The 15,621-nt window shown below is 40.0% G+C and overlaps 1 protein-coding gene across 4 annotated transcripts in view; it reads left to right on the top strand.

Moving 5' to 3' along the window:
* The window catches only part of LOC103474219 (voltage-gated inwardly rectifying potassium channel KCNH7-like), a 61,849-nt gene that overhangs the window by 18,948 nt on the left and 27,280 nt on the right, over window positions 1-15,621 (top strand). For 3 of the 4 annotated variants that reach the window (XM_008425045.3, XM_008425051.3, XM_008425061.3), the window contains exons 3-5: window positions 5,131-5,286; window positions 11,604-12,083; window positions 14,006-14,026. In XM_008425045.3, coding sequence (XP_008423267.2) covers window positions 5,131-5,286; window positions 11,604-12,083; window positions 14,006-14,026 — 657 coding nt within the window. The remainder of the gene's footprint in view (window positions 1-5,130; window positions 5,287-11,603; window positions 12,084-14,005; window positions 14,027-15,621) is intronic. The other variant, XM_081615634.1, reaches the window with a different exon arrangement.

Genomic DNA, 15,621 nt, shown 5'->3' with positions numbered 1-15,621 from the left:
AATCCAGGTAGGAAGCACCGCATCAGCAAGGAAACCAAGCCAAGCGGAAAATGTTTAAATCAATAAGTCCCGCGTCTCCTCTCAGCCTTACGGCTTGACCTTGACGTGCCGGGCGACTGCGACAATGCAGCAGCTTTCCAACAACGCCGTAATACATATAGGCTTCTCTTTGACGTACCGGGGTGGATGATTGGCAGCTCCGTGTTTATCAGCCGACTTTCACCTTGCCAAAAAGTTTTTCGCTCTCCCTACTTCAAGTCAGCACTTCCTCCCATCCTCTGAGGCTTAGGGACCAGAACAGAACAGATTGTGTTTGTGTTATTGTTCACTCATCCATGACTATGTTTGAGTGTGCAAGAGAGCGCAGACTCGTAGCTTTCTCTTTCTCCAGTTTTCTCTCACTTTTGATGTTTTTAAAGATGTATATTTGGCGACGTTAAAACACAGCATTTCCCTAGAAACGTTCCAGCCGGAGTCACTCCGACTGAAGTTGTTTTAGTGCCTTTCAGAGGTGCTTTTTCTCATTACGCTGCAGCATGTAAACCAGCTTCATCGCCCGCTTATTAGATTCACTCGGACAGGCAACATTCCGCTAATTAATGCTGCTGGCAGCCCGTGTGTGAGCGACTGACTCAGTTTGGGCCACGCTGAGCCCGAGACGCACGGGTCTCGTTAGTGTTTGCGACACGCTCGGCGTGCAGCGGAGAAATGTAAACGGCTTTCTGTTTGCATGAGGATCCCATCGTGCACATGTGTGTGTGTATGCGTGTACATGTGTGTGTGCCTTCGACCCTTCTCCGAAGCAGGCAGGCAAGAAGAAATTTGCATGGGTAGCAGCAGCGGCTTCTGGGGAGCTGTTTGATCTGTCCAGTTTTAACACATCAGGCGGTCTTCTTGCTGAGAACCTGAGCAGCTATTTTCTTTCTCAGAGAGATGAAGGGGAGGCACATTAGGGCCGCGGGGGGAAACGGGAGGAAGTGAGTGGAATAACAACAGATAAATAAAACAGGTGCAGACAAGGGTAGGTTAATGACAGAGGAGTAGGACAGACAGTCTGTAGCTGCGTTTTCATTACAAACTTTGACGATATTCCGCTATTACCTAAAAAACTCAATTGTGCAATTGGAGTGTTTGCATTAAATAAGAAATGCAACTAAAGTCACGTGAATCAGTTTGAATCAAACTAAAATACCTGTAGGTAAACTTTAACTAAGCCTTTTACAAATAGACTTGGAAACAGTGGACTGCATGTGATGTACAACAGTGGAGGAGGCTAACAGAAATGCATTCCATACTTTTTAGATGTTTTTTAAATACACTTCCCTTTGTGCTACATTGTGCTACTTTTGTTGGTCTATCTGATAAAATACCAATAAATACACTTTCTGGTTGCGACTTAATGTGAAAAAGTTCAAGGAGAACAAACACTTTTCCTGGGCTCTGAACCAACCCCTCTGCCTCGCTCTGTGCCTTCACCCATTTTTCATCTTCTGTCTCTGACAATACTGCTGTTTTCTTCTCTTCTAAATTTCTCAGGCAAACCAACTCATCAAATTTAAAAATGAAGGAAAACACATTTGCTTCCCTGAGTAATAATCAGATGATACATTCTTCCCCCGTCTCCCCGAGTCTTCGATCATTTGTCAAACTATACTCAAAAAGAATTGGGTCAAACCTGATTCATAGTTTGCAACCCTTAAAATTGGGTTATTTCTCATGTAAACGTGTATCAACAGACTCTAAATATAAATCTTTTCTAGTGTAAACAGTTGAAGATATGTATGGAAGCACAGATACTCTAATGTCTACATTGTCTACAGAAGATCAACCACTACATTCTGCAGATCATAATACTTAGCGGTCATGAATTATAAATGCGGATGGATTCCAACCATTCTATTTAAAGATGGTGTGTTTCTATGCATGGAGCCACAAACACTGATTGTTTTAAAAAGCTTCAGTTTCCGCTTTGTTTGCAGAGATTAGTTAAGGATCGAAACCAAAATTTCCAGTTCGGGAGCCCCAATAGTTTAATGCCAGGAAATAAATGCTGAGAAAATCAGATTTGTGGCAAAACTTCAAGTAGTTCACGTTCAGTTCTGTGGCAATAATCTTGTTAAGCTCAGTGTTAAAAAGTAACAAACAGCTTTTTAGAGTAGTTAAGGCTATAGCAGATGCTGACTCTGGACACTAATGACTTTGTTACAGAGTGATATAAGCACAGATGAGAAATGGAGAAATAAGAAAATAAGCATATACTAAAACCAATATTGTCACCACAGTAATTACCAATATTGTCAGAATTGCACAAATATGCTAGCATTGCAAAGTCCCATAAATAGCATTGCCTTAACATAGCCTGAAGGTAAATGCAGCCCTATTTGCTACAGCTGTTTTTTTTTACCAAATCTAGAAAAATACAGTAGATTTTCACTTCATGTGTTTAGCATATTTCTTAAGTTGATTTTTATATTGTATTTGTGCTCCAAAGTAAATTTCAAACTGCAAAAAAGTTATTTTGTTTTAATTTCATGTTTCAACTTTTGTGAGTTGATAAAATGCCTCTGGCGGTAAAAGAATAAAGCCATTACCTGACTCCTTGGTGCTGTATATGCTTTATATATTGCATATATAGGATAGACATTTCTACAGCCTAATGCAACGTATTCACTGTCAGATGTACCATTAAACAAATTGCAAAACAAGTAAATACATTTCTGATGCGTCGCTTTCTTGTTTTTCCACCTACAACTGAAGCGCTTGCTCCGATGAAAACTTTTGTTTGCAAATGCCAGGTTAAAAGAATTAAATTTGCATTCGTGTGGACTCTCATGTCAATGCAAATGTGGGGTTGTGTGTGAGCGTGCTCGCCCTCAAACAATGATGTTTGACAGCGATAAAAGACCCGGTGATATAAGCCTCTGTGCAGAAACCCAACAGAGGGAACCTGCTTCCAGGACTGGAACATGTAAATTTTCCCTGTGATTTGATTCCAGATAAGGATCTTATTTTGTTATTCAGGAGTTGGAGCCAAATGAAACAAATGAACATTTGCTTCTCTCCTGAGCTCCTTCTTGTTTCCATGGAGATGCTCATCATTTTCATTTGCAAACAATGTGAATCAAATTATGACATGTTAGTCTCTGCGTTAACAGAGTTGCTGTACTGGTTCCTCCTTGGACTTTTTCACATTTTGTTTTAAGTTTGAGGGCTTTCAAATGAAAATCATAGCTATAAAAACACAGCAGTTAAGCAATAATGTCAAAGGAACATCAAAATAACAAGAATTGTTGGTATAGATATCCATGTTGTAGTTTCTCAGTTTAGTTTTTTTTCTCTCTCTGCAGGCGTAGAAGCAGACTTCCAGGTGTTGACTTGTGTTCTTTCTATGTTTTCCAATTTATACGTTTCATAAACATATAAATTGGAGCAACAAGACGAATCCCATAACGCTCCACTTGTCAAAGTAAATCTGTTGGGCCTCACCTTGACACTCAGACAACAGTTCAGAATGCTATGCTGCCATACAGGGCATTCTTTTTTGTAGTTTATTTCGATGTTACTATTACAGAGTTTACATCATCCAATCCACGGTTTTCCACTAAATCCATAAGCATTTAACATCGTTAAAACTCTCAATTTTTTAACGTCTCCAGGCGTTAATAAATGTTGCTGTAAAAGTTAAATTCCACTTTTCCAGCTGCTGGTGTGGATGAAGATCAGCTTATTGGGGTTCTTTCTGTCACCTAGAAACAATAAAAACCAAAAGCTTCCGGGTTCTTTTATGCACACCTGTCCCGTCCCCCCCCTCTCCTACTCCATTGAAAAATAATGGCTTGATCCGTTCATGGTGTTGATGATTTACTATTAGGAGCAGCAAACTGCTTAGCCCAGCAGAACTGCAGCTCCCCAAAACATAAATCAAACTCCAGCCTGGTGGAACTATTGCTTTAGGGCACAACACAAAAACGAGACACTGAACCAGTGGAATACAGGAAAATCGCATAAGACTGGCTTTCTGCAATTAGTCTGTCACATTGGGTTTTTGTGCATTCACACACACACACACACACACACACACATGTTGTGTATCAGAAGATGTAGTTGAGTGTGTGTGTGCAGCAGTTTGTTTGTGTTCCCCCCAAGAAAAGAAACGCAGAGGGCTGGGTGCCTGCTGGGTGAGCTATAAATAGCAATGTGGTGACAGCAAGACTTAGAGCCTAATGCGAGAGGGAGCGTCTTCCAGAGATGTCCATGTTGATTCCTTTTTTATTTATTATTTTTAAACCTGACATACTTTTTCTGTTGCAGTAAAACCTGCCTGCTGTTTTTGTTGGTTAGACTTTTGTCATGTTTCAACCACATGCTTCATTGTGTTTTATTGGTTAACTTAAGACTGCAGGAGGTAAGGTTTATAAAAAATGATTTTTACATCTTTGTTAAAATTGTCACAGTGTAATAAGGCACATAATCTGTGAGAAAATCGAGCTCCTCCACATGCTCTGTTCTCCTACTGCCACCTGCAGAAATGCATCGCTCTGACAGAAACGGCCAATCAGAGCCAGGAGGAAGGTCTTAACGCTGTTACTCAAGCTTGTTTACGTGCAATTAAATGTGTTAATAGCATAGAAACAACTTCCTGTTCCAGGAAATCTGGAACAGGAAGTTCATTAGCATGGCCATCATCTTTGGCCATGCTAATTAGCCTTAGCATTTGGGTCAGGCTGCATATTGGGAACTAGCTTTAGCAAAGCAGAGAGCACAGCACTCTGTAACTAGTAGAAAATGTATATTCACCCTTTAAAAACATTTAATGCAATAAGGATGAAAAGGGTCTTAATTAACTTAAATATCAGAATTTTTTATTGTTTATTTTGTTTTTGTCAGTTCTAGTCCCAGCACAACATATTCAGTTGTCCCCCTGAGTGTTGGCACTCAGACTATACTCTGAGTGCTGAATGAGTTTTAACTCAGTTGTTTTGGACAAAGAGTTTCTACATTTCATCACTCTATGAACACAAACTTTATTTTATCTATTAGATTTTATGTGACAGAAGAACACAGATTGGTGCATAATTGTCAAATGAAAGTAAATAGATTTTTATTTATTTTTTTATTCTTTTGTGTTAGGTTCCAAGTTCCCCTGCACCACCCATATCATCCCGGTGAAGAACGAGGAGGGCGTGGTCATGATGTTCATCCTGAACTTCGATTACATCCTGGACGACGTCAGCTGCGACTCGCTGGAGAGACTCAACCACACGTCTCCCTCCAAAGCTGACCAGCGTGAGTAGAGATGGCAAACTCTTCAGGGGGAAACTGGTGGTAGTCGGATAATGTGATATTTGGTGTTAGCTTGTATTTAAGCTTTATAGATAATCGATATACACTCCTACAAGCTTGTACATTTAAGTTCATTTAACCTTATTGTCTTTTAGATTTTTCTGCAATTATTGATTGTTCATAAATCACAATGTTGGGCAGCTTGTGCTCGTTAGCTGCAGGAATTGGTTGCTCGACAAATGCTTTGGCAAGTTGACACCAGCCTTTAGCAGACACTGATGTTTGCCCGCTATCATCTCTAAGGTCTGGCCCAATTATAGCTCATACCCTGCCAGGAAGGCCTGATGAACTACTTGAAGTGCGCTGTGAGAGTTGCTGTGGTGTAATGGTGTACAATGCCATTCCCCAGAGGTTCACTCCTCCTCCTCCTGATCCTGTAAAAGTCTGTCTCTTTTTGCTCTTTCCATCTTTGATACAGAAAACAGCAGTAAGGAGGACCAGAGGTCACCTCAGGATGACTGTAATTGGACAGAGCTCTTAACAAGCTGCTCTGCCTAATGAGGCATGATGTGAAGAACAGGCAGTGTGTTGAGTTTACAGTATAATGGAGAGGTTTTATTGTTGTTATTCTTGTGCACAGTCTGGCAAATAGTATATATGAATGTGCAGATTTGACTTTGGGAATGTGTCCTGCTGGTACGTCTCAAAAAATTTAAATATTGTGGAAAAAGTTTTTATTTATTGTCACACCTTTCAAAAAGTAAAGCTCATATAGATTCATTACTCTTAGAGTGAAACGTTTTAAGCTTTTATTTATTGTAATTTTAAAGAATATGGTGTTCAGATAACAAAAACTCGAAATTTCATGTCTCAGGAAATTAGAATATTTGATCAGAACAATAAAAAATAATATTTTCTGGGTTCTTATTATCTGTAAGCCATAATTCTGCCCTGGTCAGAGTTGAAAGGAAGCAAGACAAAGACTCTAAACATGCTTCAAACATAAGTTAGTGTTTGCAGAAGTCTAAAACATTTAACGTATATAGACATTTTAAATCTGATTGATAACATGGTGACTTTTCAAGGTAGTTGGTAGCACTAGATTTTATCTGGAGGTAACAGAATAAAGGGGGTTGAATACAAATGCTCTCAACACTTTTTTATTTGCAAGACGTTTTAAACCATTTTAAAACCACCACCCTTATCCTCAACAAAGGAGCTTCTATGGATGTAAGCTGTGTTATACTTTTATAGATTCGCTCCAGTAATGATCCAAGTGTTACATGATCTCATTTTGGGTGATGCATTAGCTGCACTAATTGATTTTTGCATCCATTCCGCAACCCCCATGGACTCACATTATATTTTAATGCGGCAAACCGGGACCACTTTCTCAGAGCTACATAATTATGCACTTAGTAAGTACATTTTATTTATACCTTTCACAGGTCAGAAAACCACAAAGTGCTTTACAATAGGAACAAATGTTAAAAACACAGAAGAACTCATAAAAACAGAACACATCAGATAAGGTCATCCAGCATAAAACTAGTCAAAAGCACAAAGATTAAAAGCACAATCTAAAAGATGAATCCTCTCTGGTCTTTTGTGGTCAGGGAACCTTTAAAAGCCTTGGACTGGAAGATCTCAGACCATGAGAAGAGATGTTGGTCTCTAAAAGTTCTGAAATGTATGCTGGGGCTCGACCGCACAGCACTCTGAAAGTAAATACTAAAATTTTAACATACCGGCAGCCGATTTAGAGATCAAAACTGTGCAGTCTCTTTCGTGTGCTGGTAAAAAGCCTTGCAGTGGTATTTTGAACTGACTGGAGACGATCAAGAGCTTCCTTATACAAATGAATAAAAAAGCTGCTGCAAAAGTCAAGGCATGAACTGAGCTGGGGGCACAGCTGCAACCAAGATAAGTGGAAAAGAGGGACTTTCATCTGTTCAAGAAAATATAGAGAGAATGTCTTGCCATCTTACTGTTGAGGACAAAGTGACAAAGATCTTAATTTTTTTAAAGGTGTCTTGTGGTCTGGTAAAGCTAAAATTGAAGTATTTGGCCATAATGACCTGTGTTGCATTTGGATGAAAAAAAGAGAAGCTTGGAAGGCTGAGAATTAAATCCCAACTGGGAGCAAGGGTCATGTTTGTGTGTGTGGTTTGACTGGTGCACTTCTCAATACGAATGACATAAGTAAACGACATGAGATGTTGAAGTACATCTCAAGACATCTTGGGCACAAGAGAGGGTGAACAGGTGTGAAAGAGAACCGCAGCAGCTGAAAATGTAACAACTTTGGTGCCCAATCTAAGCTTGTCTACTGGACCACCAGATGTGAAAACAACCTAAAACATTTGACCCAAGACAGAGAGATTAAAGGCAATTCTACCAAATTATGTAAACTTTAGAAATGAAAGAGTCATAAAAAATCTGTATAAAATCTGACCTATTGTAGCATTTAATAAATAGAAGTGTTTGGTAACCCTTAAGACTTAAAACGTGAAACATTTAAGCAGATTTAATTGTCATAAAGTTGGGAGGAAATATTTTTACAGAACATTTGAATATCTAGATATATTTTATGCTCATTTCAAACCCAGATAGCTTCATCGCATTGTGTCGCCTTTATTCTGATTTGCATTTTCCCGCCTTTGGGAAATGTGTAATGAAAGGAAAAGAGTTAAAATTAACTTCCATTACTTCGGGCTCAGTGCAATAACCCCCTCATTTTCTCTCTAATAAATGAGAGCAGGGCAAAGCAGAATAATCTGTATAATTGGAGGACAGGGAGCTCAGGTAAACACTCCTGTAGGTAAAAGAATGCTTCATGCAAATCATTTAAGCACGTTCACAGCACAACTGCTGTAGTTAAGTCTGATGTCAGCAGAAATCCAAACCAGAGGCAGAAACAAAAGGACATTAGTGTTTTTTTGACCTTTTTTAAACAGCTTTCCTTTCTTTTTTGGGCTTCTCCCCTGTCAACTGAATCATGCTCGCGTTACAGAAGGACATTTCTCTCCCCTACTGAAGGCCCAATTAATATTCAATGCAAATATTACTCTCTGGTATCATAGCAACAAGGGCCACTGTGTGTCCACTGGTTGTGTAAAGCTGCCTGGTGGAGCAGGGAAAGAATGAGAAGACAGAGGAGAGAAGAGACGCCCTCAAACACTTTACACGCCGAAAACCCAGGAAGTTTACTCAGGGCAGCTGCTCCTGCAAGGTTCAAATTGGCTGTTTTTGTATGGGAATCGAAGACTTTTGTAAGCACACGTTATTATTGTGCATCTGACTTAAGATCTCATTTTAAAAATGCATGGTTTATGCAGTGAATTTATTGATTATCGACGATTTTGCAGTGTTATCGACAGTTGCAATGTTTCCATGGAAAAAAAATGCACCTAAAATCGCACGTGAATACATTTGTTCACGCCATAGGTCATGAAACAGCATAGAAACTACCACTTCCTGTCGTCATCTTCATCATTTCCGCCAGTAGCAACATCCGGTTGTTGATCACACGACTTGTGTGACGTCAAAAAAGTATTTCCATTGCAGTTTTGCGAAATACAGTAATTTCGACACAGCCGAAAATCCACCTCATCTTGGTGCAAAAACCTTGTATCGAAAAACATGAGGTTTTTTTTATTGCCGTTTCTGCCAGTGGAACAGGTACTTTTTCAGTAATATTATGGAGTTATTTACCTATTGTCCTATTTCTAGCTGAAAAGTTACTTTAAGCTTGTTTCATCTTACTTCAAGTGTACTTCCATATTTGCACAAGAAATTATACAAAAATTATTTTTTTGCAGTGCATGTCTGCATTTTATGCAGACATGGATAAAATATGTACCCCGCCTCTCGCCCGGAACGTTAGCTGGAGATGGGCACCAGCAACCCTCCCGACCCCACTGAGGGACAAGGGTGAAAGAAAATGGATGGATGGATGGATAAAATATGCATAAAATATGCATATCTGCAAAATGATGGGTATTATACGGAATACCCATCATCTGGCGCTTCAGGAACAAAAGATGACTTTATTTTGGAGGAACGCCCTGAAACTGTTATAAAAACCCAGAACTTAATTTCAACCACAAAATAGTAACGCAGCAGGGAAGTCAGGATGTTGGATGCTCAGGTCTGATCTGCATTAGCAGAGTTATTATTAGAACAATTAAATTAATTTGCTCACTAAGAAGTCACACCTCCTCACTGTGCAGGGTTGTAGATCGTTCCCTCCCTTGCTGTTTACTAGAATAAATTGAGCAGAGGTTGAACTAGGCCACACAACGTTCGTTGGCTGCATTTAGTTACTCTTCATAATTTGTATATAGAATACTTCTTGTTGGTATTTCTCACTCTGAGTGCAAATGGTTTTTGCTTTCATCATGGCAGGAAGACTTGTGTTTGGGAGCTGAAACACAAATGCAATATGTATGCCATATGTTCACGCGGCTAAATGATTCACTAGACGGAGGCCATGATTTGTTCTCCATATGCTTAAATCCTCAAGCGTTGCTGTCATAACATGACTGCACATATTGTAAAATGCAGAAAAGTGTGATTTGTAAATACTGTTTGTCAGTGAACAGGCAGCTCAGCATTTATCCTAAAGTTAGACTTACGTTTCACAACTGTTCCTGAGAGCAGAGTTGTCTTACATTTATCCTCCATGACTTTGTAACACTGGGCTTTAACTCTCCAGAGGCTATCAGTCACTCATTAAAACATTGAACGTAATCCTTTAAAGGATCCTCATCTCAGTGCACCGCTGCATTAGAAAATTTCAGTAAATGTCCCGCCCCCCTCATCCCCCTGTCCCACTATGAATAATTAAAGGGAAATTGAAGATTGAACTTGAGCCTGAAGCACAATAGGCATTTGTTTTGATGTGAGCTTTTCAGATTGCAGCAGTACCAGGCTTTCTGGTGCCATTAGCCAATACCTAAAATATCAGGTCTGAGGACTTGATTCAAGTTCTGTTTTAAGCACACTGGAAACAGCAGTACAAGGTCAAAACATGCAATGTTAATCCCATTCTGTTTTTTTCCCTCAGTAGTTAAGTAGTGCTCTTGATTTTTTACTTTTTTACTTCTACATTTTACTAGAGTTTTATGTGATAGACCAACCTAAATAGTATATCGGTCAAAATGTTCTAAAACGCACTTTGTAATCTTGCCGGTCTCTTTAAGTATTTATCAACTAGCTTTTTGCATCTTGAGACCCAAACCTTTACCTATTCATCTTTTCAAAATAGGTCAAGTTCAGTCAGATAGGATTTAGAGTGTCTTTGCACATTTATTTCAAGTTTTGAAAAAAGATTCTCGGTTGGATTTAGGTCTGAACATTGACTAGGACGTTTCAACAGATGAACATATGTGATCCAAGCCAGTGTTTCTCAATTCCAATCCTCAGGGATCACAGCCCTGCGTGTTTTAGATGTTTCCCCTCTGCCACACAAGTGTCTTGAATAGGTGGGCGATTAACAGGCTTCTGCAGCACTTGGTGGCATACACAGGAGGTCATGCATGTTTAAATCAGGGGTTCTAGAACAGAAACATCTAAAATTAACAGGGCAGTGGTCCCTGAGGACCGGAATTGAGAAACATGGATCTGAATTAATCTATTGTAGTCTTTACTCTTTGCTCAGAATCATCGTTATTGTGGGAAGGTTAAGAGTTTATTATTTAAGGCCGTAAGGATTTAATGATGACTTTCTTCTTGCCACTATTCCAGTAGAGTTTTTTTTTTTTTTTTTTTAAGGTTTTGTTGGCTCTAGTGGCCTTTATTTGAAAGTAGTTCGACCGGAAAGAGGGCAATGAGAGAGGGGGAAGACATGCGGCAAATGTCACCAGGCTGGGAATCGAACCTGCGACCACCACCACGAGGACCAAGGCCTCAATATGTGGGTTGTGCTTTGCCCCTGCACCACCACAGCACCCTATTCCAGTAGAGTTGTAACTTGACAAACCTTTAAGGGTTTATGGGGTATTCATGCTTGCATTTCTACATTCTAAATGTCAACATCAGTGTTGCTTAAGTCCTCTCCTCAAGAGCTCCACCCTCTAACTTTTAGATGCATTCCTTATCTAGCAAAAATGAATTGTTCATCACCAGTCCTCTGCAGAGCTGAGTTACTGCATGTCAGGAAATTCAACCTTTTGACTCGAGTGTTTTAGAGCAGGAATGCAACTAAAAGCATTCCTACTCTACATGCAGGAGACATTCTACCCTTAGCATTTTAGCAAGAGATTGCCAGAACAAGAAGAATCTTGACAGTGCTGTTCTTCTACCTTTTCTCCCATCAGGTAGAGGGAGGTTCTTCCGCTTCCGTTTCCCAGCCTTGCCGCTCCTGGGCATCAGCAAGCAGTCCCTTCCCCAAGAGGACCCAGACGCGGTCATGGTGGACTCTCCTCGGCACAGCGATGGCTCGGTGGTCACACGTGACTACCAACTCCCCACCACTCGCGAGAGCTGCAGTCCATCCTATGCCAACGACACTCGCGCTCTCATCGGCCCCAGCCATTGTTCAACGCCGGTATCGGGTCCCTTAGACCACTCATCTCCCAAGGGCCCCTGGAATCGGATGTACCAGGGCCAGGCCATTGCCCAGACCCAACACCAGAGTCAAGAGGACACTCTTACTGCAGCGCCGTCAATCCCGGGCCTCACTCCGACTGCCTCTAGAGAGACTGTGTGCAGTATTCGCAGAGCCTCTTCTGTACATGACATTGAAGGCTTTGGCTCCAAGTACAAAACTACATTCAGGGACAGGCATGCCAGTGAAGGTAAGTTTTACCCAACTAAATCCACTATTGTTGATTGGCTACTAAGGCAGTTACTGTAGTCTGGAGAGATTCTTAAATCTCAGTAGGAGCTGAATTTTTATGCCTGAACTAGTAACCAGGTCAGTCGCAAGCAAATTAGCTGCCAGTGTAAGTTACTGCCCCTGAGAGCTGGAATATTCACAAGAGTCATTCTTAGTCCCTCAAAATTTGTTATGATACAGCTAAATAAATACTCAAAAAAAAATGGAAACGTAGCTAAGGCGTGTGCTGGTTATTACTTTCAAGAGCAACAGAGACGTGCAGAACTTTAGGGAAAAATTCTATGATGATATCAGAAGAGGTTGCTGAAGGTAGGTCAAGAAGAAAAGTGGTCCTTCTACAGCAGAAGTTAGGTTTCACAAAGACAAAGAGCATCCTGGCGATGTTTGTTTCTCGAGTGTTGATGGAGAACTGTAACAAAGTCAATCTCCATTGCGTCTATGTGGCGTTAGAGAAAGTACATGATAGGGTACCAAGGGAGAAGGTCCTGTGTTCAGAAGTCAGGTCCAACAGAGATCATTTGTGAGGGTGGTGAAAGTCATGTACCAGGACAGCTAGACAGCAGTGAGATGTGAGGTAAGATGAGTTGAAAGTGCTTCCTTGTTTGCAGTGATGATGTATAAGTTGATAAAAGACCAGAGGCAGCAGTCCCCATGGATTGTTATCTGTAGTAAGAGTAAGTTCTAGAGTTCTAGAAAGAAGGGAGCTCAGAGTCAGTGGAGAAAATAAGGAAATGATTTGTGAATGAGGGAAACACAATGCATCTTCAAGTGCTAGAGGCATAAAGCATGGATGATTTAAGTGCCGGGGTCAAACATTCATAACAAGAGGCAGTGCACAAGACGGATCAAGAAGAAGGTGCAGGCAGCATGAAGTGGATAAAGAAAAGTGTTATGGGTAGTTAAAGATTGGTACCTGCAAGAGTTGGAGTAAGGCTTTACAAGATGGCATTATTATTGGATCTGCTACTATGTTGTGCTGTTAAAAACACTTTAATGAGTTCGACTGAGACGGTTTGGGCATGCAAAGAGGACAGATGGTTCATATTTTGTCAAAGGATATTGAGTGTGTGGTGGCAGGAAGGTAGAAAAAAGACCACAGAGGAGGCTCAGAGATGTACTGAATGATGATGTAAAATCCTAGAAGTTATTTGCTGTGTGAGAGCAAATAATAATCCTAATTTTAAAAGCAACATCAGAATGTTTCAAAACTCTTACAGGAAAAAGCTCTAAAAGTAAAACGGAAGCAAAGTCCTCCCCAACACGTGCACATCAAATATTTAGAATATTTTGAGACTGCATTGAAATAACACATTAACTGATGAATATTAACTAAATTTTGTACATAATAACAATAAATTACTCTTTTAGATTGTCACAGGGTAGGGTAGGTAGGACAGAAGAGAAAGGTATGGATAGGATGAGATGGAGGCCAGTAATCCACTGTGGAGACTGCCTGAAGTGGGAAGAAGTAGAAACTCAGTGTGCTTTAAATGAAAGATAATTTAACAATGATTAAACTTAATTTTACATACAAAAATGAATTTATTTAAATATTTATTGCCAAAAGAAAATGTGATAATTTGTCATCTTTTTTCACCTGCAAAAATGTAAAAATATACATACTGTGTGTCACTGATCATCTTTAGATTCCTGTCATGGTCATTTTTCCTCTAAAGCTGATAGTTAAAGTGCAGATTCAGCCCAATCAGTCTACTTCACCCATTAAGTGTGATTTTCATTGTAGTCTCCGAGAACAGCTGACACACTGATATGTGCGCTTCACTCCATTGAACTCTCCATAGGCCATGATTTCAGGTCTGATGCCACATTTATTCCTATTTCTTCACTCACCTGCAGTTCCCCTGTCTCTTTCCTCCTCAGACAATGGTCGCAATATCAAAGGTAACCAACAGCAGCTTGCTGCATCCTGGACTTGTGCTTCTTTTGGCACGCCTGTTGGACAAGACATGTATAACACGCAAAGCCTGCTTCTTTGCATGAATTTCTCCACAGAGGATTTCTGTTGAATGCAAATGCCTTTGTGGATGACTGACAGTGTGTTTGTAAGTTCTCGAAAGACTGGCGCAGCACTAATTGACGTAGTGTGAGTGTACACGACCGGCCTGACCCTCGCCAGTCGCTCGGGGAGGGCTCAGTAAAGAGAACACACACTGACCCGTGCACGCGCATGCATGAAGCAACACTTTCTATTTCTCTCCTGCTTGCTGTCTATTGAAGAAAATCAATGAAGCTTTCTGCGGTGAAACCTCCCACTGTCTTTGACCTCTGTTGTTTTTTTTTGTACACCCTTTGAATCTATGCTGCCACATCTAAATGAATAGAAACCGGGCTGTGTTTCCATTTAAAGTTGATACACACCCCTCTCCAACACTACAGTTATTAAAAAAAAACTTCACAAACACACTTCTTATTCTGGATTTTACAGGACATGCTACTTATTTGCTGCCTATAGTAGTTTATTCATACACACTTTCAGAGGTTCAACATTGTGTCACATTATTACCACAAACTTTAATGCATGTGTTGAGTATTTATACATCAGACACAAACACAAAGTAGTGCATAACTGAAGTGGAAGCAAATGGATCCATGGTTTCAAATGCTTATAACAAACTGAAAAGTGTGGCATGCATATGCAATCGCTTGATTTCAGCTTTGGGCTTCGAGACACGTTTTTTGCCCTTTGCTGTTTCCAAAATAGTGAAAGCTCAATCAAATTTGAAGAGTCTGTGAGCGGCAGTTGGATTTATGCTTGTATAAATTCAAACATATGATTATCCTTTAATGTAAACTATGGCAGCCCAGGTTATTTGTTTCATCTAGTTGTCAAACTGGAAACAAAACCTTTTTCACGGTATCAATTTGTTTGCAACATTTAAGATGTTTTTCTCCATGACTGGCCAACAGTATTGAATTGTATCAGCCTGCATTTAAAATCTCCAACATAAAATAACAAATACTCCACTCCAGAGTTAAGTCCGGCTCCATATTTCTATCCGGCAGCACTGGCATCCCTCATGCAGACCCGTTGGTAAATAATAAATCAGTCTGCTGCTCTCGTATACCTACTGTTCTGAGTAAGCTAACTTGATCAAACCTTTTCTAACATTCCTCACTACAAAATAAGTAACAAAAGTATTAACGATGCTGATATTGTATCGGATAAATATTGGTATCAGCTGATATTCAAAGCTGCAACATCTGTATGGTAGTTGAAGTGAAAAAGTTGAATCGGGACATGAAAGCCATGCATCTTACTTGCACTTTATACTTATGCCTACTTTGAACCATCACTTAGAATCCCATTAAAGTTCAAAACTTGTGGTTGCAGTGTGGCAAAATGTAGAAAAAATGCCTGATTCTTTATTTACATTGAAGATTAAGTTCTAGAAGTGTACCTGACAGCATCAGGTCTCTGATCTTGTTATCGCAGAATCAGCCAAAGTGATTGTCTGATAATGGCACAATGTTGATGT

This window comes from Poecilia reticulata, chromosome 2, assembly GCF_904066995.2.
Source record: "Poecilia reticulata chromosome 2, P_reticulata-male-v2, whole genome shotgun sequence".
In the NCBI taxonomy this organism is placed as follows: domain Eukaryota; kingdom Metazoa; phylum Chordata; class Actinopteri; order Cyprinodontiformes; family Poeciliidae; genus Poecilia; species Poecilia reticulata.
The sequence above is the reverse complement of the archived record's forward strand: the minus strand, read 5'-3'. Positions and strand labels throughout refer to the sequence as shown.